We start from the raw sequence: 23573 nt of genomic DNA, 5'->3' as shown, positions 1-23573 counted from the left end.
GGGCATCTCTTCACCGACTCAGCTCTCAGAAAAGCAAAGCAAGGGCATCACTTACTGCGTCCTCATCAGCCTCCACATCATAATGCTCCCAAAACATTAAAACTGTTCAAGGCAACAAACAAATATCAAAAAGTAATTTTTGCCTGGAACTAAGATGCCCAGGAGGCAGTTACCCATCACCATATGGCCAAATAAAATACTGAAAAGGCCAGAGGTCAGGATTACTAAATAATCATGAGAATCGTAGCCTAAACTTAAACTGATATAAAGAAAAGTGACCCTGAAGACAATTTCTGGGAGAACCGAGCTACACATTATGGGTGACAAACAAAAACAGTCAACTCGATCCATCTCGCGTTAGTCCAGAGAAAATTAACCAAGAACCAGAGACAAAACAGTGCTTATGGTATAATCCCAAAATAACAAATCAGAATCCACAGATGAGAAAATGAAAAGACACACAAAGTGGGAAGACTCAACTTTATAAAAATGTCAAATCACCTAAGTAAATGTATAAGTTTAACTCATTCTAAAAATATAACAAAAGGTACCCCCATCCACCCGAGGCTAGACAAACAAGTTGTGGTCATACCCTGAGAAGAAGGTATCTGAAAAGTTCTGAGTAAAAGCAGTATTATTCTGTTGGACTTGTACCCCCTGCACCTGATTTGGTTCTGAATAACTTGAATAACTGGGCTGATTTCCAAATCCATATCCACCTGAGAAACTACTGGCCATTAACAAAAACATTCTCTTCAAAAGAAAGCAATACATCACACAATGAGAAAGAAGGATCTACAATCAGACAACCTGGATGGATAAGAGTAAGTCAAAGAAACACACAGCACACACTGCATGATTCCCCTTTCAGAAAGCACAATAACTAGCTGAGCTCATCTGTGCTACTAAATGCCAGGATCACGGTGTGAGTGGATAGGACTGGAGAAGGCCTGAGATGGTGTCTGGGTGTGGAAAATCTTCTGGGTTTTGACCTGGGTGTGTTCTGTTTGTAAAATTTCATTGAGCCTACATTTATGATATGTGTACTTTTCTGTATGTGCATTATATTACAATGTGAAGTTTTTATACAAGACTATAATACAGATTTTGAAAAATAAGGATTTCTAAAATTTTGGAGCACAGAACAGCAGAGTTATAGGAATCCGAGTTTAGACTCCCAAAAAGGCTACTTTGAAGACCATTCCCAACTAGGTGAATCATCTAAATAGTGGAAAGATCAATGTCCACTTCCTGGCTCACAGTTACAGATCCGTACGGTAACAGCACTGCAGACTCTTCTTCCTTTTGTCCCACCTGGGCTCATCCTTAGTTCGCCTCCCCCATTCCAACTCTTTTCACTTTTATTTAAATGAATAAAGATGTATAATGAATAGCAACTTTTCCTTTAGTCATTATCCTTCAAAAGAAAACAGCATATGCTATAAAAGACACACCACAAAAAATACACCTTTATAACCTTAACCGATGGGAAAAATCCAGAATTTTCCAGGCCCGTACCTAACTTAGAGTTCAGACAATGGTCTTATAAGGGAAAGGATGCTCGCAAAAGTTGAAAGCTACTATTAAGACCCATGCTGGTTTCCCCCCCCCCAGACCACTCTGTCTTTTCCTAAAAAGAATTCTCAATAAAGGACACCCATCCTTTGCCATAACCTCAAGAGTCCCCTTTCCTCACACTGCCCTCAGTCTGCAATCCCTGGGGCAGAGCCAGCACAGCCACACGGACCTCTGGAGGACTGGGTGGTGTGGGTGACACAACAAGGCTGGCAGGTGCAAGCCCTGAGCTTCTGACTCGTCCTTCCTCTGTGCGATCCAACCAACAACAGCTGTGCTCACTACTAAAAGGGGTACAAGACATGAGACTGGGGTTCAAGTGAGAAAGGAAATGGGAAAGCATTAAAAAGCTGTGCAAGGGACACTTGGGTGGCTCAGTCGGTTAAGCCTCTGCTTTCGGTCAGGTCATGGTCCCAGGGTCCTGGGATCGAGCCCCGCATCGGGCTCCTTGCTCAGCGGGGAGCCTGCTTTCCCCTCTGCCTGCCATTCCCCCTGCTTGTGCTCTCTCGCTCTCTCTGACAAATAAATAAAATCTTTAAAAAAAAAAAAAAAATCTGTGTAAGAAATTACCCTAAATGTACACCACCCTGCTGTGACAGGAGAGGTTTTGAAATAAAGTATCACCTTTGGATTCTTTTAGATGTCCGAATCTAGCACTGAAATGCCTTAAAATAAAATAATTACATTAGGTTGAACCATCTGAAATTGTTGACTTATAGGTCTAGAATGGATAACTCTTGGCAATTTCATATTGGTTTAACTTCACAGAAAACTTATAAAAACTATATTTTTATCAATAGGTTTATTTAAAAAAAGAAAAAAAAACTAAGCAACTATAATACCTCGGGTTTGGGCAGCTTCCTTTAAAGCAGCTATAACGTGAGGCTTCAAGCTATCCAAAATGAACCTTCCTTCAAGACCTGGGAAAAGGGACCTAAAAAGTGAAAGTAACACGGCAATTACAACCTTCTAACAATTCTAAGATAAAGAAATTCAATTACGTAACTTCAAATCAGTTAAATGTACTATTTTCCATAAATTATAACGCACGTACCAAATCACACTGCAATACTTTTTGATCGAATATTATCTAGACTTCACTTTAAAACATGGTGGCATCATGCACCATATCCAAGTTCACAATAGTCTAAACATCTTAGAATGAAATTAACTTTATTTTCTGAGATGTCATACACATCCTCAGTTATAAAGAGTTCCTTGGGCGCCTGGGTGGCTCAGTTGGTTAAGCAGCTGCCTTCGGCTCAGGTCATGATCCTGGAGTCCCGGGATCGAGTCCCGCATCGGGCTCCCTGCTCAGCAGGGAGTCTGCTTCTCCCTCTGGCCCTCCCCCCTCTCATGCTCTCTCTATCTCATTCTCTCGCTCTCAAATAAATAAATTAAAAATCTTTAAAAAAAAAAAGTTCCTTAATGTGCTATTCTCTCTCATTAAATTCAATTTCATCAACATAATTCATTATCGACTCCATCTTACTTCATTATTAGCGCTTTAGAACCATTGTTTTCAGTGTCCTGTTATTGGGATTTTCAAGAGAAACAACTGTTTGATAACTTTTTGGCTGATCGACATCTGAATGCACTTTCACTTTAGAATGTAAAAATATACCCTTTCATATCTTAACAAAGTATTTCTGCAGAAGTCTTCCTGACTATAAATCTACCCTGATGGTGACTGACAGATCTCACAATAAAGGATTCCGGACGTGCATGGGGGAGGGGGGAGGAAACAAGCACAGCAGAAGCGTGAGCTCTACCTTGGATAGTCTTCTGAGGTAATATAAATAACATCTTGATCTGATACAGATGAGGAGAAGGGCACAAAATTTCCATTTTGTAAAGGTAGCAGCTCCAACCCCAGCAGTTCACTGTAGGCTTGGTCAGAAAGCACGAATTCCAGAAGGTGAAGCTTGCCTTGGGCATCGCCCGGGTGTGCAGACTTCCTCAGCACCTGCCGCACCCACGCGGGCGTCACCTTCCTCACAGGCTTGGCGCTGGAGGCAGCGAGCTGAACGGCAGCAGCGAGATTGGCCGGCACCTTGACAATCTGCTTCCCTGAGCTCTGGAGGTAGTCAAGCACGGTTTTTGTGTATTCCAAACTTTCGTCCAGTTCTGAGAAGTAGGCCTGCTCCAACTTGACCCAGTGGTTGCTAATGGAATACAGGACCGCGTTCTGGAACAGCTCATTGAACAGAGGCTCCAACACGGGCCGCCAGTGCACCTTGACTTTGCTTGCGTCGGGCCAAAGCTTATAGATGATGTCAACTGACAAGGGAAAATCAGAGCTCCTTTCTGTCTCCAGACGTTTTATGGAATCTAAGATCAGAGTCGCGTAGGCTTTAGGGACGACGTTCACAACAAGAAATTCATTCCACAAGGCTGCCGGGTCTCTCCACTGGTCCAGCTCTCGCCACTTTATGCTTCTGCGATTGTCAGTCAGGCCAAAGAACCCGCTGATGTGAACCGGGAGGCCTGTTTTGCTCTCCTCACCCGGCGGCAAAGGAAGAAAGCAGAAGGCTTTTCCTGGGAAATCAGCTGTTGCTCCTTTTTCTTCATCATCTCTCGATAAAGACATGGCTATTCCAATGATTGGGACAAATTTCAGTTCATCAGCTAAAGAATCAAGTTTACCACTAATCCCTCGCCCACCCACACTGTTACACACCAGCCAAGATGTTTTTTGTGCGTCCTTAGTACTCTCATCTTCTAAAACTATATTTAAGTGATATGTTACACAGGTTATGCTATTGCTTGGAATCTTTTTACAATAGTTACTTATAGCAGTTTCCAGGATCTTTACAGAATTGGGCCGCTCATGTTTCAGGGCCTTGTTCTCACTAGCAGTTACCCTAAACACCAGTCTGTCGGTTCCATCGGCCTCTCGGATGTGTAAGGAGACATCCTGCACACTTTTCAGGAAGAGCAGCACTGTGTCTGCATCTGCCCTGAAAGATTCAAACAACTCAAGAACCTTCTGCTTGTTGTAGAGGTTACTACTCAGCTGGGAAGGTTGTAGGCGGAGAGGGAAACGGAAAAACGTTCCTGGAAAATTGGCATTTACAAACGTTTCCTTGGTGCTTCCAAAAATGCCAATAAATGGTGCAAACTGGTCTGAAAGTTCACTAATTTCTTTGCTGTCATCTTTGAGATTCCAACATTGGCCTGATTCATGTGGACCAAAAAGGGTTTGATGAGGATCTAGCATCCCAATCTGGTCACCACTAAATATACAAGGAACATCTGCAAAGAAAAATTCAACAGTCATGATCAACTCTGAAATTTAATGGACAATTATAATTACAATGTACAATTACTATCAAAACAGTGTATGGAAAAGCATAAACCATAAAGTGACTCTAACACAGATTTATCTAAAAACAAACTAAATTTAGCTCAAAAATTTAATTCTCTGAACATGAAATCTAATGATTTCTCTTTTGATTCAGTAAGTACCAGGCAGAGAAACTTAAGGATTACTGTGAAAACATAAGATAAATCTTCAAACACCTACTAAACAATTACCATATGTAAAGGGTATCTGGATATTTATACTCAGCCCCCACAGCCACCTGAACCCAATTATACAGAGTTGCATCCTACACTCAAAATAAACACTTCAACCACAGATTCTCCGAAAAGTGGGGGAGAGAAATCAGAGTGCAGGTGACTCTGCCCACCACGTTACTCGGTGGGCAAAGGCCCTGGGGTGAGGCTACAACAAGCCCCCCTGGTTCGCTTCTCACGCCGAGCACACCTCACCACGCGGAACCCAAGCGCAGTGCTGCAAGAGACGTATTTTTTATAAGGCATGCCTCCTAAAACCAACAGCAACTGTTTCACCTGCTTCTCAACCACAGACAGAATATTTCGACAGAGGCAGAAAAACTAAGTATGTCAGATGCTCTGTACTTAAAGAAATTCTTCACCACGGTGCCTTTCTAAGGACTTCCTGAGAGTAACTGTGACGTGTTTTGCCTCACATGCTGACTTTAGCACCTAACCTTCATGCAAGATGCACGTTAATATTTATGGTCATCAACACCAGGCCGAGCTGTCACACCACAGATTCCTAAGCTTCCAGGTATTTTAAGTAGGAAATGTGATGTCCACCAACCCAGCCGCTAAATCCATCAACAATGTGGTGGGATGGCACTCTCGTCTGTGCTCCCTTTACATCACGTCTGCACTCCCGTTACTGAAATTATGTCAGAGAGATTCCTGACAGTTGTAAAGCATGATGCATGACCTCTGCAAAGCCTCAGATTAGAGCACAGCACTCCAGTTAATACTGTCCCACATAAACATGCTCCTTCACCAACGGGGAACAAACAAACCCACAGTGATGCGCAGATGTTGGCAGTCAGCTTGACCCTCTGACTGAACAGTTCATTCCTGTACGACAGTCTCCACACTTAGGCAATTCATGTATGTGCCCCCATAAAATTTTAAAACTTCCACAGACCTGAAGGGTAACTCACAAATGGTTGAACATATCAATGTTAACGTTCATGTATAACTGTTACATAATACTGTGAGATATGATTTAATGTATGATTTAAGTTACACAATAGATTATAATAATATAAATGCAATCAAAATAGAGGCTTACTAAAATTGGGCTATAGTGAGGGTGACCCAACGTCCCACTAGGCAAGGGCAGTCCCAGTTCAGGCCAGCGGTTTGAGAATGACACCACCCTCTTCCACCCTGATGAGTGCTCCGGTTTGAACAGTAAGTCATAGGGTTACCCTCGCTATAGCTACAGCTCTGCCAGCCAGCTCAGTCTCTCCTCCTGCAAGTTCAAAATACAAACAGAGTTGGAAACTAAACCACTGCAAGTGCCAATTCCATGAAAAAAACTTTTTTAGCACAAACTACAGTAAATACTGAGAGCTTTGACTCTGGAAGAATAGCCATCTACTCTTAGAGATGTCTACACCAAGAGTTTAAAGTACTTCCTATTGTAACCACGAACCGGAATCCTCATATTCTTTCTAGATTCAAAACATGATTTCAAAGTAATCTTTAAAATACTCAAAAGTTTAAGAAGAGTAAAACTTTTATCAGGAAAATGCTGAGAAACCAGAATCAAAGATCTTCACTTTGTTCATTATTCAATTCCACTGAGTATTATACTTTCCTCTTTAATCTCCTAATATTTAAAAATATGTACAAGAAAATCTGTGAAAATCCATTTGTCTGACTCAAAGATATTCAGTGTAAAAATTTTTAGAGTAGTAATAATTTGAATAGGCATTTGAAGAGTTACATTTCAAACTTCATGTAAAATGACTTAACATATAATATTACACTGATCCCACCGGATCACAACATTAATATTTAGCATCACATGATGAAGCTTTGGTGTACCGACCATGGTAACTTTAGAAAACATGGATAATTCACTGGCATACTTCTTGCCACCATCAGAGAATTTGGAAAAGATGGCTTTTAAAAGTATCATCTCCAAAGTTAACCAAATAAATTACAAAATATAGGTTAAAATAATTTTCATGACCGTGACCCAAAAACCAAATACTATACCTGTTATATGATAGACAGAATTAAACCCAATTCCAAATCTTCCAACCTTCAGGGGGTCGTCCTTTTTCCTGCTTCTGGCTATTTCCTGAATGCCATGCCAGTCCTCTGGGGTGAAAACTGCATTGTTGTATACATACAAAGCCGGCCCTGCGTGTTAAAGTGCACATGCAGTATTCAGAAAGAAGTAAGCCGTGGTGTTCGGTCCTCTGTCAAGAGCTTCCTCTACATAAAACTGCTTATTCCATGGGAAGATAGAAAGAAGTGAATGGAATGACTGAATTCTGCATTGTAATTCCGATTTTCACAATGAAAGTAAAAACACAAACTAATGGTAAAAATAACTAGCAGGAAAAACAAAATTATTGCTGGCCAAAACTCCAAAAAGGGAAAATTAAGGATGTTATGATACTTAGACATCCAAACCACAGAGCAAATGAGGAAGTAAGAATATAGTTATTACTTTATAAAATTTTTTCCTAAATAGCATATTTAAATCATTTTGTAAACAGGATAACCTATAAATGTACTAAGGAGACTTGCTATCTAAAAAAAACCTTGTTAATATATTATTTCATAAAGAGAAAAATAATCCTTTAGTCATGTTAATAATCACCCTGTTTGTTTTTGTCAGCCTCTGGATTTTTCTATACAAGGCATTACCTGTATAACTAAAACAATCATTAATGTGACAAATTTTAAAATCAGCACTTCAGAATAATACTATCCTGTCTTCAAAGTAGCTCTTTTAAAAGGTTATCTCTGTAATTCAAAATATTTGAATTTATAATGTGAATTTATAATTCAAAATGTTTTTGGAGCACCACTTTTTGAAACTTCAGAATCTCTTAACATTCTTTGAATATGTTCAACTATAGTAATTCAACATATTTAAAAATAATTAACATTGTTCTTTGGGGGCGCCTGGGTGGCTCAGTTGGTTAAGCATCTGCCTTCAGCTCAGGTCATGATCTCAGATTCTGGGATTGAGTCCCTTGTGGGGCTCCTTGCTCAGTGGGGAGTCTGCTTCTCCCTCTGCCCCTCCCCCCACTCATGCACGCGTGCGGACACGTGCACGCTCTCTCTCTCAATAAATAAAATCTTTTAAAAAAAAAAAACATTGTTCTTTTAAAAAGTTACTGAAGTATAACACACATACAGTGAAGTACAAAGATCTTAAGTGCACAGCTTGATGAATTCTTACAAAGCGAATAAACCTGTGGAACCTTCATCCAAATAAACACAGAGAACCTTCCAGCACCCCCAGAAGCCTCTCTTCACACACCTATAAATTCAAGCTCAGATATGGGGATGTTGGCTATCGCTTGTTTTATAAAAATGGCCTGGTGCTGTATGTAACAGACTAAGAATGGATAGGAAAGTAGCCAAGACTGCCAAGGGCTGAGGAGGAGCACGCAGTGGCTGAAGCGGACTCTGGATTTCAGACCCAGCTCTACCATTACCAGCTCATCACTTCCAGCAAACAAAAGTCTGTAAACCTCAGTGTCCCCATCTGCTCGTCTGTAAAATAAGGACGAGAACAGTATCGCCTCACAAAGAAGTGTGGAGGCTCAAATGACACAATGCAAATGAGGGCCCAGGAAATGCCACCAGAGTAAACCCCGAAACAGTCAGATACTGTGACTGTTGTAATCATACTGTGACTATGGTATATGACATGTTAAGTATTTATGATTAGCAAAATATTGTTACAGTTCTCCTAATAAAATAAGTATCCTAATTGCCAACAGCTAACTGTAGCTGGTCTGAAACGGCATCTGGTGAACAGTGTCTGGTTCTGCCTACTCCAAACATCCATTAAAAATACCTATGAAGACACAGAAACAGGGACCACAAAACCTCACAACACTGAACACCGGGACTGAGAGTGAACCTCTGCCAGAATCCAGAAAGAACTTACATAACTAGAAGGTCTATGGAAGGGAATTAAAAATCCAGCAGGGAACACACCACGTAACCCGGCATGCCAGGAGCAAAGCAGAGCTGCCAGCCTGGAGGAAGACCTCCCTTCCTTCCCACTGTCAACCCAAAAACCCTCTGCGGCCCAGCTGCTTTTAGAAAACATCTGTCAAGTTACAAAACAGATGCATGTTCTTACAAATTGAAACAAAGTAGTGCTTCTAATGAAGAAGAATTTCCTCCTCACAATCTCACTCTCCAAGGTTACCTGTCTCCCATCAGACCCCATCAGTGAGCTCCTAAAAAGAAGGACACAGGCAGCAAACACCCCTATTCGTGGAACTGCTCTGTACACTGGCTTCCAGAGCGCACCTGACACACGTGCATGCAGGCTTCTGGAGCACGCCTGCCAGACACACGTGTATACCGGCTTCCGGAGCACGTGTGACACACGGGCTAGTCAGTGACTGAACCAGGTGGCACTCAGATGAGCCCACCTCAGCCAGCAGACAAATGGATGAGGCAGCTGGATGCATCGCTCTTCACTGGCTTCTGTATCTAGCAGGCATAATCCAGTTCTTATTTCAGATTTTAATCATGGTATTATCTGATTATCCTCATTCTGGAATCATACTCATCCTGGCAATTTAATCTTGAATCTCACTGAATCTCCACCTCCATCTTGCAGGTCAATTTTAAAATACCCCAATCCACCCTGATTGAAAAGGTGCCTCTTGGTTCTGAGAGTGAAATAACAAAAGAATAAACCTCTTGAGAGAATTTTCTCGAACAGAAGTTATTTATCTGGGAAGGAAAGGTGAGCAGCAGGCCTACAATCTACTTTCTCCTTTTGAAAAGGAATAGGGGGAGAGGGAGGGAGAGAGAGAGAAAGAGAGGGAGAGAAGCCAGCCAAATTTCCTTGTAAACATGCTGATGACAGATCTCTGGCAAACACACTAACACTACCTGCTAGCAGAGGAGTCTAGTGGATGCTTTTAGAACTTCCTTATTATAAGTAAACCTGGAATTTACAGATTTATTAGACAGAACTCCCTGAAAAAGTCACAAGCTATTTAATTATCAGAGAAAACCGTGCACATGTTTTATGATGTATGCAATAGCTCCTTTTGTGTAGGTGATGATGACCTGTGTCCATCACTCAGAGGCCACCTCTGATAACCTTAGGCCCATATGTATCCAACACATGAATGGACCTAGCGGGAGGTGCTGGAAGTCCAAGACTTCTCCACACTTCCTTCACTGTGTCTCTTAATTAATCACATCCTTGAAATCCTTACTGGTGTGAAAATGGGTGAGATCTCCTCATTTCTATGCACCTGATTTGACAGATTGAGTCTTTTGTCATCTGATTACATAAAAAAGAACAAAACAAGGTAGACTGAAAAGTTCTCTTTTGCAAATTTAAGTATCAATAAAGGGAAACAAAACTAAGATCCAAGAAGATAATACCAGTTAAGACAACATTCACATCTGAACATAAGAGAAAGATATTCTCAAATATGCAAGAGCATGGAGGGTCCTCAACAAATATTGTTAAATAAAGGTATCAAAGATCATTTCTCCCTACTTTTATGTGTCCAAGTTTATTTTAAATCAGCTCATCTGATAATAATTTAAAGAGCTTACTTCTAAGTATACAGCTGACCCTTGAACAACATAGGTTTGAACTGCACAGATTATACGCGGATTTTTTTTCAGTAAATGTATTTTCTTTTTCTTATGATTTTACATTTTCTTTCCTCTAGTTTACCATATTGGAAGAATACAGTACCTAATACATATAGCATACAAAATATGTGTTAATTGACTATGTTATGGGGGTGCCTGGGTGGCTCAGTCGTTAAGCGTCTGCCTTCAGCTCAGGTCATGATCCCAGGGTTCTGGGATCAAGCCCCGCATCGGGCTCCCTGCTCAGCGGGAAGCCTGCTTCTCCCTCTCCCACTCCCCCTGCTTGTGTTCCCGCTCTCGCTTTGTCTCTCTCTGTCAAATAAATTCTTTAAAAAAAATATTCAGGGGGAGCCTGGGTGGCTCAGTCGTTAAGCATCTGCCTTCAGCTCAGGTCATGATCCCAGGGTCCTGGGATCGAGCCCCGCATCGGGCTCCCTGCTCCGCAGGGAAGCCTGCTTCTCCCTCTCCCACTCCCCCTGCTTGTGTTCCCTCTCTCGCTGGGTCTCTCTCTGTCAAATAAATAAATATAATCTTTAAAAAAAAAAAATTGACTACGTTATGGATAAGATGCTTCTGGTCAGTAGTAGGTTGTTAGTAGTTAAGTTGTGGGGAAGTCAGAAGTTATACACAGATTTTTGACTGCACAGGGGTCGGCGCCCCTAACACCCACATTCTTCCAGAGTCAACTGTACTTACGCCCAAATTCAGTTAAATAATCTTGTTTCAAGTATTTTTTTTTTTTAAACGAGGTGAAGTCAAGGCTGGAAGCAAAAAATCCTAGACTTTAGGTAGGAGTTTGAAGCAAAACACTTCTAGGATCTCCTCACACCTTTATAGCTCTACAGTACACACATATTAATATCAGTGTGACACCAGACATAAAATTTTCACAGATGAGCCTATTTAATCCACAAAATAACTTGGAGGCAGGGGCACCTGAGTGGCTCAGTCAGTTAAGCATCTGTCTTCTGCTCAGGTCATGATCTTGGGGTCCTGGGATAGAGCCCCACGTCGGGCTCCCTGTTAGCAATCTGCTTCTCCCACTCCCTCTGTGCTCGCTCACGTGCTCTCTCACTCGCTTGCTCTCAAATAAAATCTTTAAAAAATAGGGGCGCTTGGGTGGCTCAGTTGTTAAGCGCCTGCCTTCGGCTCAGGTCATGATCCCAGCATTCTGGGATCGAGCCCCGCATCGGGCTCCCCGCTCGGCAGGAAGCCTGCCTCTCCCTCTTCCACTTCCTCTGCTTGTGTTCTTCTCTCACTGTGTCTCTCTCTGTCAAATAAATAAATAAAATCTTTAAAAAAATAAAATAAAATAAAATCTTTAAAAAATAGTAACTTGGAGGCAGATTTTGTTCTTATTACCATTTATAGGTGAGCAGACTGAAATTAAGCAGGGCTGAGCCATCTGCTTAATCATGGTGCATATATATGGGGATTGGAGTGGTCGCTGGGCAAACCGGTGCCCAGTGGAGACATGCCTTGTGGTGGGCCCGTGCAGGATCAGGACCTAAACAAGAGCCTCCTCTCCACACCTGGTATCTTTCAACAGTAGTTATAATAAATCAGGGAATCCTAAAACCAGGACACCTGACTTGACACTCCTTTCTTTATAAAACTGGACAACGGTAGAGAGACGGTCTGCCCCCATCACCAAGGCAGGAGGGGTCAGGGCTAGAATGGCAGCCTCCTGGTGTGTTAGGTCTCACTGTCTTCACACAACAAACAAGTACAACTTGCCTATCACAATCTGACCAAAGAATGAATATATCAGCTCTAATAAATATTAAATATATAATGTTCAGGTATTTAACAATTAATGTTGATTACTCTCCTAAATCATAAAACATCTTTTCAAAAATAAAGGACATACACCTCTTTAAAAGTCTGTTCAGGGAAGTCTGAATCAATCATTCTTATTTTCAATAACCTTCCATCATATATAGTCATTCTATTATATATAATCATATATAATCATCTGTATCATATATATTATCCTACTGACTTTTAAGTTGCACTAAAAGTTAACATTCTTTTGAACACAGCACGTCAAAGAGTAGGGCAGAGGTATCAGGAGTTGATTGGTTATAGTTCTCTTACTGTCCTTCCATTCATCGTCCTTATTCCCTTGTCTCCTTTAATCCTTCTTCCCAACCCACATTAAAACACGTCAAGGGTACCCTAAAAGTAGAAAACAATACTTCTTTCTAAAATGCAGAGAAGTGTGACATCTGTGGAAAGGGTGTCCTTCTGTCTTGCTAATAATATAACTCACGTTCACTGAATAGAATAAGAGGCTTATGTGTTCACGTTGTTACTCTGAGTTTCAACATTTTTACTCTTTGTTATCTAAAAATACTGACTTACAGACTCCCATCCATCAAAAGCAGAGAAAAACATCTGAAAAAGTGGAATTAAGTATGCCAAGAAATGCAGTAGGCATGGTAATTAGACCATTCATCAGAGTATTGTAAAACACTAAAAATTACCTGTTAACACATTAAACGAACCTTGTTCCTAATTCTCGATTCTTACCCTGATATTGTGCCATATCTTTTGACCAAAGAGTCTCCATTCCATACTGAGTTTCATCATATAAAAATTTAACTTCGGTGGCCCCCGCATCTTCTGCATTCTGAATTAATTCCTAATCAAGAAATACACCAAAAAATAATATTTAATACTACAGTAATCTGCTCATCTGCCCATTTACCTATAACATTTAAAAAGAATTACATTTAAGTAACAGAAACCCACAATTGGCATCTTTACCTTTAAATCCAGTGGGGCTATGACTGCAAGTAATTGCCACAAGCATTGAGAGGATGGTTGAGAGCTTGTGAGTCCTTCTCCAATTATACACCTAAAATGCGATTTTTAACTTGCTATCTCCTTGCCCCCAGTACAAATCCTGAGACTATAACTCTCTTATTCACAATCTACCCAAAGCCTTCATTCAAAAGAAAGTACTCCATTTCTGAAAGTACCATGGATTGTTCTGTTTCTGGGACAGATACCTTCTTATCAAAGTAGTTACCAAATACAGACCTTTCTTTATCACTTCCTTATCAAACTTACTTTCTCTTTGGAAACATGTATGTATGTACTGATTAGTATTCTGCATTCTTGAGAAGTTGGGTTATGAACCTGTCTTTCCCCTGCACTAAAGCTGAAAGCTTCTTCACAGTCAGGACTGACTCATTCCTTTCTCACAAAGAAGGTAGTAGTGTTACTTGTTTGGTGGATGGGTGGTCACACCTCTGCAACGTAGAAAGCAAAGAGCAAACTACAGGATTTATAACCATAGGTAGCCACAAAAAAACCCTCAGTCTCAATAACCCCAATCACTTTGGCATGCCTACCAAAAACAGGCTGGGCTCTGGTCCATTTGAAGGGAGCACCAGGCTCTGAAATAATTTCAGAGTCCAACTCTTAAAGCCAACACCATAACCATCAAACCTGAACTCAAGATATTATCTCTTGTTTATTGTGGACCTTGTCTAAAGCAAAGTCAACAGATGACAACTGCCTGGAGAAGCTCTGGCTTAGACCAAACCAAATCAAGTGGTTATATTTTAAATGGATGGATCTTTAAAACACAATAATTTACCCTGTATTATTCACCCTAAATGAGGGGAGGGAGTGGTGAGGACAGACAAGAAGTAAGAAGAGCTTATACTGATCCTCTGGCAATGCCAACAGCAAACCCTACAAGAGACTCCTTTTAGACCTAAAGACACCTACAGATTGAAAGTGAGGGTGTGGAGAAGCATCTATCATGCTAATGGTCACCAAAGAAAGCCAGATTAGACATACTTATATCAGACAAAAGAGATTTTAAACCAAAGACTGTAACGAGATGAAGAAGGGCATTATATCATAATAAGGGGTCTATGCATCAAGAAGATCTAACAACTGTAAATATTTATGCCCTCAACTTGGGAGCACCCAAACATATAAATCAATTAATAACAAACATAAAGGAAATCATTGATAATAATACAATAACAGTAAGGGGACTTTAACACCCCACTTACATCAATGGACAGATCATATAAGCAGAAAATCAACGAGGAAACAATGGCTTTGAATGACACACTGACCAGATGAACTTAACAGATATATTCAGAACATTTCATCCAGCAGCAGAACACACATTCTCTTCGAGTGCACATAGAACTTTCTCCAGAATAGATCACATACTGGGTCACAAATCAGGCCGCAACCAGTAGAAAAAGACTGAGATGATACCATGCATATTTTCAGACCACAATGCTATGAAACTTGAAGTCAACAAGAAAAAATTTGGAAAGACCACAAAAAATGGAGATTAAAGAATATCCCACTAAAGAATGAATGGGTTACCCAGGATATTAAAAAAGAAATTAAAAAATACACAAAAGCAAATGAAAATGAAAACACGACAGTCCAGAACCTTTGGGATACAGCAAAGGCAATCCTAAAAGGGAAGTAAATTGCAATATAGGACTACCTCAAGAAGCAAGAAAAGTCTCACAAAAACTAACCTTACACCTTAAGGAGGTAGAAAAGAACAGCAAAGAAAGCCTAATGCCAGCAGAAGAAGGGAAGTAATAAAGATTGAGCAGAAATAAATGATACAGAAACAAACAAACAAAAAAACGAACAGATCAATGAAAATAAGGGCTGTTCTTTGAAAGAATTAATAAAATTAATAAACCCCTAGCCAGACTTATCAAAAAGAAAAGAGAAAGGACCCAAATAAATAAAATCACAAATGAAAGAGGAGAGATCAGAACCAACACCACAGAAATACAAACAATTATGAGAATATTATGAAAAAGTATATGCCAACAAACTCAGTAATCTAGAAGAAATGGACATATTCCTAGAAACATACAAACTACCAAAACTGAAACAGGAAGAAATAGAAAATTTGAACAGATCCATAACCAGCAAAGAAATTGAATCACTAATCAAAAATCTCCCAACAAACAAAAGTCCAGGGCCAGATGGCTTCCCAGAGGAATTCTATCAGACATTCAAAGAAGAATTAATACCTATTATTTTCAAACTGTTCCAAAATATAGAAATGGAAGGAAAACTTCCAAACTCTGAGGCCAGCTTTACTTTGATTAAAATCAGACAAAGACCCCATTAAAAAAAAGAATTACAGGCCAATATCCCTGATGAAAATGGATACAAAAATTCTCAACAAGATACTAGCTAATAGGATCCAACAATACATTAAAAGAATTATTCACCACGATCAAGTGGGATTTATTCCTGGGCTGCAGGGGTGGTTCAATATCCGCAAATCAAACCATGTGATATACCACATTAATCAAAGAAAAGATAAAACCATATGGTACTCTCAACAGATGCAGAAAAAGCATTTGACAAAATACAGCAGCCATTCTTTTTTTTTTTTAAGATTTTTATTTATTTATTTGAGAGAGAGAATGAGAGACAGAGAGCACGAGAGGGAAGAGGGTCACAGGGAGAAGCAGACCCCCTGCTGAGCAGGGAGCCCGATGCGGGACTCGATCCCAGGACTCCGGGATCATGACCTGAGCCGAAGGCAGTCGCTTAACCAACTGAGCCACCCAGGCGCCCATACAGCAGCCATTCTTGATAAAAACCCTCAACAAAGTAGGGACAGATGGAATATACCTCAACATCATAAAGGCCATATACCAAAGACCCACAGCTAATATCATCCTCAATGGGGAAAAACTGAGAGATTTTCCCCTATAGTTAGGAACAAGACAGGGATGGCCCCTCTCACCATGACTATTTAACATAGTACTGGAAGTCTTAGGCTCAGCAATCAGACAACACAAAGAAATAAAAGGCATCCAAACTGGCAAGGAAGAAGTCAAACTTTCACTATTTACAGACAAGATACTCTATGTAGAAAACCCGAAAGACTCCGCAAAAAAAAATTGCTAGAATACATGAACTCAGCAAAGTCACAGGATATAAAATCAATGTTGCAGGGCGCCTGGGTGGCTCAGTCGGTTAAGCGACTGCCTTCGGCTCAGGTCATGATCCCAGGGTCCTGGGATCAAGTCCCACATCGGGCTCCCTGCTCTGCGGGGAGCCTGCTTCTCCCTCTCCCCCTCCCCCTGCTTGTGTTCCCTCTCTCGCTGTGTCTCTCTCTGTCAAATAAATAAATAAAATCTTAAAAAAAAAAAAAATTATAAAAAAAAAAAAACAATGTTGCATTTCTATACACCAATAATGAAGCAGCAGAAAAAGAAATCAAGGAATCAATTCCATTTATAATTGCACCAAAAACCATAAGATACCTAGGAATAAACTTAACCAAAGAGGTAAAAGATCTGTACTCTGAAAACTATAGAACACTTACGAAAGAAATTGAAGTGGACACAAAGAAATGGGAAAAAATTCCATGCTCATGGGCTAGAAGAACAAACATTAGTAAAATGTCAATACTACCCAAAGCAATCTACACATTTAATGCAATCCCTATCAAAATATCACCAGCATTTTTTTAAGGTTTATTTATTTTAGAATGAGAGTGTGTGCACACACGTGAGTTGGGAGAGGGAGAGAAACACAAGCAGACTCCCCATTGAGCTCAGAGCCCAACACAAGGCTTAATCACACAACCCTGAGATCATGACCTGAGCCAAAACCAAGACGCTCAACTGACTGAGTCACCCAGGCACCCCACCATCACCATTTTTGTATGGAACCAGAAAAGACCCCAAATAACCAAAATAATGTTGAAAAAGAAAACCAAAGCTGGAAACATCACAATTCCGAACGTCAAGCTCTATTACAAAACTGTAGTCATCAAGACAGCATGGTACTGGCATAAGAACCGACACAGATCAATGGAACAGAATAGAAAACCCAGAAACGGACCCACAGCTATATGGTCAAATAATCTTTGACAAAACAGGAAAGAATATCCAATGGAAAAAAGACAGTGTCTTCAACAAATGGTGTTGGGAAAACTGGACAGCCACATGCAGAAGAATGAAACTGGACCACTTTCTTCCACTATACACAAAAATAAATTCAAAATGGATGAAAGACCTAAATGTGAGACAGGAAACCATCAGAATCCTAGCAGAGAACACAGGCAGCAACCTCTCTGAGCTCAGTGGTAGCAATTTCTTACTAGACACGTTGCCGGAGGAAAGGAAAACAAAAGCAAAAATGAACTACTGGGACTTCATCAAGATAAAAAGCTGCACAGCAAAGGAAACAGTCAACAAAACTAAAAGGCAGCCCGTGGAATGGGAGAAGATATTTGCAAATGACATACCTGATAAAGGGTTAGCATCCAAAATCTATAAAGAACTTATCACTCAGCACCCAAAAAACAAATAATCCAGTTAAGAAATCAGCAGAAGGCATGAGTAGACATTTTCCCAAGACATCCAGATGGCTAAGAGACACATGAAAACATGCTCCGTATCACTCATCATCAGGGAAATACAAATCAAAACCACAAAGATATACCACCTCACACCAATCAGAATGGCTAAAATTAAAAACACAGGAAACAACAGATGTTCCCGAGGATGAGAAAGGGGAACCCTCCTACACTGTTGGTGGGAATGCAAACTGGTGCAGCCACTCTGAAAAACAGTATGGAGGTCCCTCAAAAAAGTTAAAAATTGAACTATCCTACAATCCAGCAATAGCACTACTAGGTATTTACCCAAAGGATCCGTAAGTAGATTTGAAGGGATACATGCACTCCAATGTTTATAGCAGCATTATCAATAATAGCCAAACTATTAAAAGAGCCCAAGTGTCCATCAACTGATGAATGGATAAAGAAAATGTGGTATATTCATACAATGGAACGTTACTCAGCCATCAAAAAGAATGAAATCTTGCCATTTGCAACAACATGCATGGAGCCAGAGTGTATTATGCTAAGCAAAATGAGTCGGGCAGAGAAAGACAAATACCATATGATTTCACTCATATGTGAAATTTAGGAAACAAAACAGATGAATGTGTTGGAAGGGAAAAAAAGGAAACAAACCATAAGAGACCCTTAATGATAGAGAATAAACAGGGTTGATGGAGGGATGTGGGTGAGAGGATGGGCTAAATGGGTGGTGGGTATTAAGCGAGCATTTGTTATGAGGAGCACTGGATGTTATATGTAAGGGATGAATCAGTAAATTCTACTCCTGAAACAAAAAAAATAAAAATAAAAAATAAAAAAAAAAATTTAAAAATAAAATCACTAATGATGGAGCAATCCCCCTAATCCGCACCTATCTGATTATGACTACTTAAATTCAATTAAATATACCTAATCCTACTCTCTAAAAACTTAGTAACCAAACTAGAAAATAAAATTAGGGCCAAGATGTTAAAGGCAATAAACACTAAATAAATTAACTAGTAGAAAAATGCATGATAGTTGATCTACTCTTACGGTTAATTAAGGAGTTTCCTCATTAGGCTTAAACACAAAATCTAATTTTTGCTGTATCTTCTACTATTGCTTTCTTCTATGGTTGTTCAGGTTTTGGGGTTCTTTTGGTTTTCAATGAGTGTATTCAAACTAAAAGAATACATTGTAAATAGAAACAAATAACTAAAATCATTATCCTATGAAATAAATTCTCCTAAAAGGCAAACCTCTAAGTCCAGGGGTCGAATGTGTTCGTGGCCCCTGAATGTGGGTTTTGCATTATTTTGTTCGTCTGGTCAACTGCCTGGTTTATAAAGGCTCTGCAAGATGTTTCACATACCATTTATAAAATTACATTATATACTTACATAAAATGACAGAAAGAGTGTTCTTAGAGCAACACTGCGCTTGATTACAGCACACAACAACCTAATGAGTTCCTCTGCCTCTGAAACCTCATGTATTTACAATGGCTGCATTTTCAACCCATCCCATCCAGCATATGCACTGCAGGCATAGAGGGAAAGAAATACTGCTATTTAAATCTAAACAAAATTTTTACAAAGTTAAACGCTACTGGGATTTCCAACTTATTTTACTCCATCTCATTTTTACCAAAGTAAATTCACACACGTACACAACACATGCCCTACCTTAAGAATCTGCCCTCCTTCTGGATATCTTCTTAAAATGTCCTTGAGAAAGTCAACAAGTGGTGGAGTTGTCTGACCAAATCGACCTAAAATACAGAACACATTTAAAATACAATTTAGAAAAAAAATCCCATGACTGTTACCAATGGGTTATTTGGTTCCAGGACATAGTAAAATTATACAGGTTATGACTTCATACATTTTACTGCAGCACTCAGGTACAAAAAACTAAATGAGACTCAGTAGAAAGCAAAGCAGACTCAATTTATCGAATCTCAAGACTTTTACTTAAACTACAAAATTCAGGTTTTAAAAAATGTTCAAAAACAGACTATATATCACAAAAGATTAATTCAAAAGTAAAAGGCATGGGGGGTGAGGACAGGGATTGTTGCCATTTTCCAAAGCAAATGAAATAAATGGCATCACTTTGTGGGTACTTTGCCACTAAATAATAAGCCAGAGATAGTGGTGTCTATTATGACAGTGTTAATCTCAAACTCAACCGATGTTCTGATTATTCAGAGATCGGCATAGTCAATGTCCCAGGGGCTGTCTGGTTCAAATAGCCTTAGGCATTTCCTAACCGAGAGATTCTTAGAACTGACTGACCCGGTTGCCTTCAGAGAGGTGGTAAAACGCAAGTATAGAGAGGATGGGGAAAGAAAAACTAACTTCTCAGATGCACAGAAAAAAAAAAAAAATGTGTATATCATTAAAAAAGAACTCTGTGCTTAAAGCAATGAAATCACCACTACAAATTCATCAACATCATTTTGGCACAGTGCCCACCAGGACCGAGCCCCACCCAGCAGGACTCTGCTGCATAGGGTGTGATACCCCACACATTCTTATAATTCACTAGCTCCATCCACCCTTGCTTTCCTCCAGCCTGGATACCCCCTCATCCCATCCCATGGAATATACTTTCATTTCACTTTTAAAACATAATCTTTATGCAACTAAAAATGGCATATGCGCCTGGTAAAGTCAATGTAATACCTCCCCCTTTCAAGCCTTTTGATTGAAGGTTTACAAAAAGATGACCATTTTTGAAAGTCAGATCTCCAATCTTGATCCAGTCAGGTAACTGAAAAAAAGAAAAAAAAATGTATGAAAAGCAATATTGTTCCTAAAACTGTACATTCGAAAATACCTTAATTTTTTTTTCACTTAAGAAATAATGCTTGTTAACTGTTCTCATCAGGAAATAAGTTGCTCTGGAGAAGTGAGTATTTCAAAAAACAGAAACTTAGTCAACAATTCTATTTAACTAAAAGGATTTTTCTTAACCTAAAGGATTTTAACTTAAACCTAAAGAATTTTTCCTAAATAATTACAAATAAAGATCTGCTTTAAAATAACTTAAAATTTTGGGGACCCCTGGGTGGCTCAGTCGGTTAAGCATCTGCCTTCGGCTCAGGTCATGATCCTGGAGTTCCAGGATAGAGCCCCACATGGGGCTCCCCGCTCAGCAGGATGTCTGCTTCTTTCTCTGCCCTTCACCCTGCTTGTGCTCTCTTTCTCTCACTCTCTCTCTCAAATAAAATTATTTTTAAAAAAATAAAAAAATAAAATACATTTTTTATGATGAATCAGGATCATTAAAATAAATAAAATCATTCCTTTCACATTTCCAAAGTGTACTGCTCAGAAGCCAAAGCCAGATCGATCTTCTCCCCAGAAGTCCACTCAAGTGCTACTATGGAATGACCTCCCACAGGTCAATGGTCTGCAAAACATTACTCAAAAGCTCACCTGAAGAATCACCTTCGTAACTTACACTCCTCAACAGGGTGTGAATGACATCATTTACCATATCAAAAATTCAGTATTTCCAACTGTCTACCACCCATCCCACACTGATACCTTTCAAGGTTCCTAAAGTTCAACCTGTCAAAAGTGACCTCACTGGATTTCCTTCCAAACCCTTATCGCTCATTTTTACTTTGTAACTCAATTAACAGTAGCACCTTCTACCTATTCACTTTAGAGGGAACGTGGGGAGAAGGTCTCTCTCTCTGCAAACCACATATCCAACTACCCTCCAGGTTCCAGCAAGTCCATCCTCAATTTCTATCAGACCTAACTTGTTCTCTCATTTCCAATTGCTCAGACTCCCAATATTTCTTGGATTTTTATAATCACTCCTCTGGTCTCCTTACTTTCTATGTATCATCATTCTAGACCCCATTTCTAAAATATATATCTGAGCACGTTGTGACAGTTCCCAGCTTATAAAGCACTTTCATATACATATTCCCACTGAATCTTTAAAGCAAGCCTGAAAAAACTCCCTGCACAGAAGATATGGATTAAAAACAGTAATTATTTTGGGTTGTTAACCACAAAAATTTTAGAAACAACCCAATTCCATAACATATTAATACAGTGGAATATCATATAGCAAAGAAAAATGGATTAACTAAACTGCACATCACTTAGGGTGAATATTCATAACATAATACTGAGTGAAAAAAGCTTATTCCAGGTTACTACATATGGAATAACAAGCTTCTTATAAAATTCATAAACAACTAAAAGTAAACAGTGTATCATTCAGGTCATATATTTATAGACATACACATACACATATATAGATATATATGTACATAGGTGTACATTATATACACACATACATACACACACTTAAGATAAAACTATTAAAACAACTACATAAACAGGCAACAAAATAATAAACACGAAGGGGTAAAGGAAAAAAGGGGCACACAGGCTGGGGAGGAGAAGCAGAGGTAAATATAAACTATCAACAGTGTTCCCGTTCTTCAGTTGGAGGATGTCACCTTGGTTGTTCATTCTATTGTTAGTTAATTAACTAACTGATTAATTACTGAAAGAGAGCCATGCATAAGCCAAGGATTACTGGTCCAATTTAGTAATAGCTAAGGTATATATGAAGAAAGAAAGGCAGGACGGGAGGAAGGAAGGAAATTTTTATTGCAGGAAGAAGTCTGCAGGTCTTAAAGAAGACTTGAAAAGGAAGAAGACACAGAGCAGAATCATGTTAGTAAAAACAGATGTAACCAGCTATGTGAGTCTGACTGTGAATGCTTTTGGTGGACTGTAATCAGTGACCTATCTACAGGCAAGTGATTCTCCCAAAGAGAAATCAAGCGGCACAGATAACTGACCTCAGCAGTGCTATCAGCTTTCTCCTCCTAAGTGCCAAGATTAAGGGATTTTGCTTGGGCCTCTCTTCTTCCTAGACCCAAAATCACTCCAACCGAGCAAAGTCACACTAGTCCTATTCATCTCCAGAGGCAATGAAATCTTAAAAGTTGCCCATTTCAGTCTTTATACATGTATTTTAAAACAGAGTGATTGTAAAATGATTTGAACATCTGGATCTCTGTCCATGCCAGCCTCAACCTCCCTCAAAAACCTCAGAGATGCTCATTTTCATTTACTATGAAACAGTAACTCTTTCCAAATTACTATGCAAACAATACAGTATTAATTACAATTGGCTCTCCTGACACTTCTTCCTTTGTTCAGTGGTCAAGGACACAAAGAGGTTCTAAGATTCAAGAGTTGACAGAAAGGACATTTTTTGATCAATTAAAGTTAAGTAATAATCCAAAGCTCCTGATTTGACGCTCGACCACATTTGGTACAAGAGGAAAAAGGAAGGGGCACCTGGGTGGCTCAGTCCTTAGCGTCTGCCTTCGGCTCAGGTCATGATCCCAGGGTCCTGGGATCAAGCCCCGCATCAGGCTCCCTGCTCGGCGGGAAGCCTGCTTCTCCCTCTCCCATGCCCCCTGCTTATGTTC

General features: G+C 39.7%; 1 protein-coding gene across 1 annotated transcript in view; it reads right to left on the bottom strand.

Moving 5' to 3' along the window:
- Positions 1-20890, bottom strand: part of SACS (sacsin molecular chaperone) — a 42026-nt gene extending 21136 nt beyond the window's left edge. The window contains exons 1-6 of the mRNA XM_021678230.1: positions 20785-20890; positions 19783-19868; positions 13273-13384; positions 7135-7281; positions 3348-4830; positions 2418-2509 (exon numbers count right to left, since the gene is read on the bottom strand). Coding sequence (XP_021533905.1) covers positions 2418-2509; positions 3348-4830; positions 7135-7281; positions 13273-13312 — 1762 coding nt within the window. The 5' untranslated portion in view covers positions 13313-13384; positions 19783-19868; positions 20785-20890. The remainder of the gene's footprint in view (positions 1-2417; positions 2510-3347; positions 4831-7134; positions 7282-13272; positions 13385-19782; positions 19869-20784) is intronic.
- Between the last annotated feature and the right edge of the window lie 2683 nt (positions 20891-23573).

This window comes from Neomonachus schauinslandi, chromosome 3 (genome assembly GCF_002201575.2).
Source record: "Neomonachus schauinslandi chromosome 3, ASM220157v2, whole genome shotgun sequence".
Taxonomy (NCBI): Eukaryota; Metazoa; Chordata; class Mammalia; order Carnivora; family Phocidae; genus Neomonachus; species Neomonachus schauinslandi.
The sequence above is the reverse complement of the archived record's forward strand: the minus strand, read 5'-3'. Positions and strand labels throughout refer to the sequence as shown.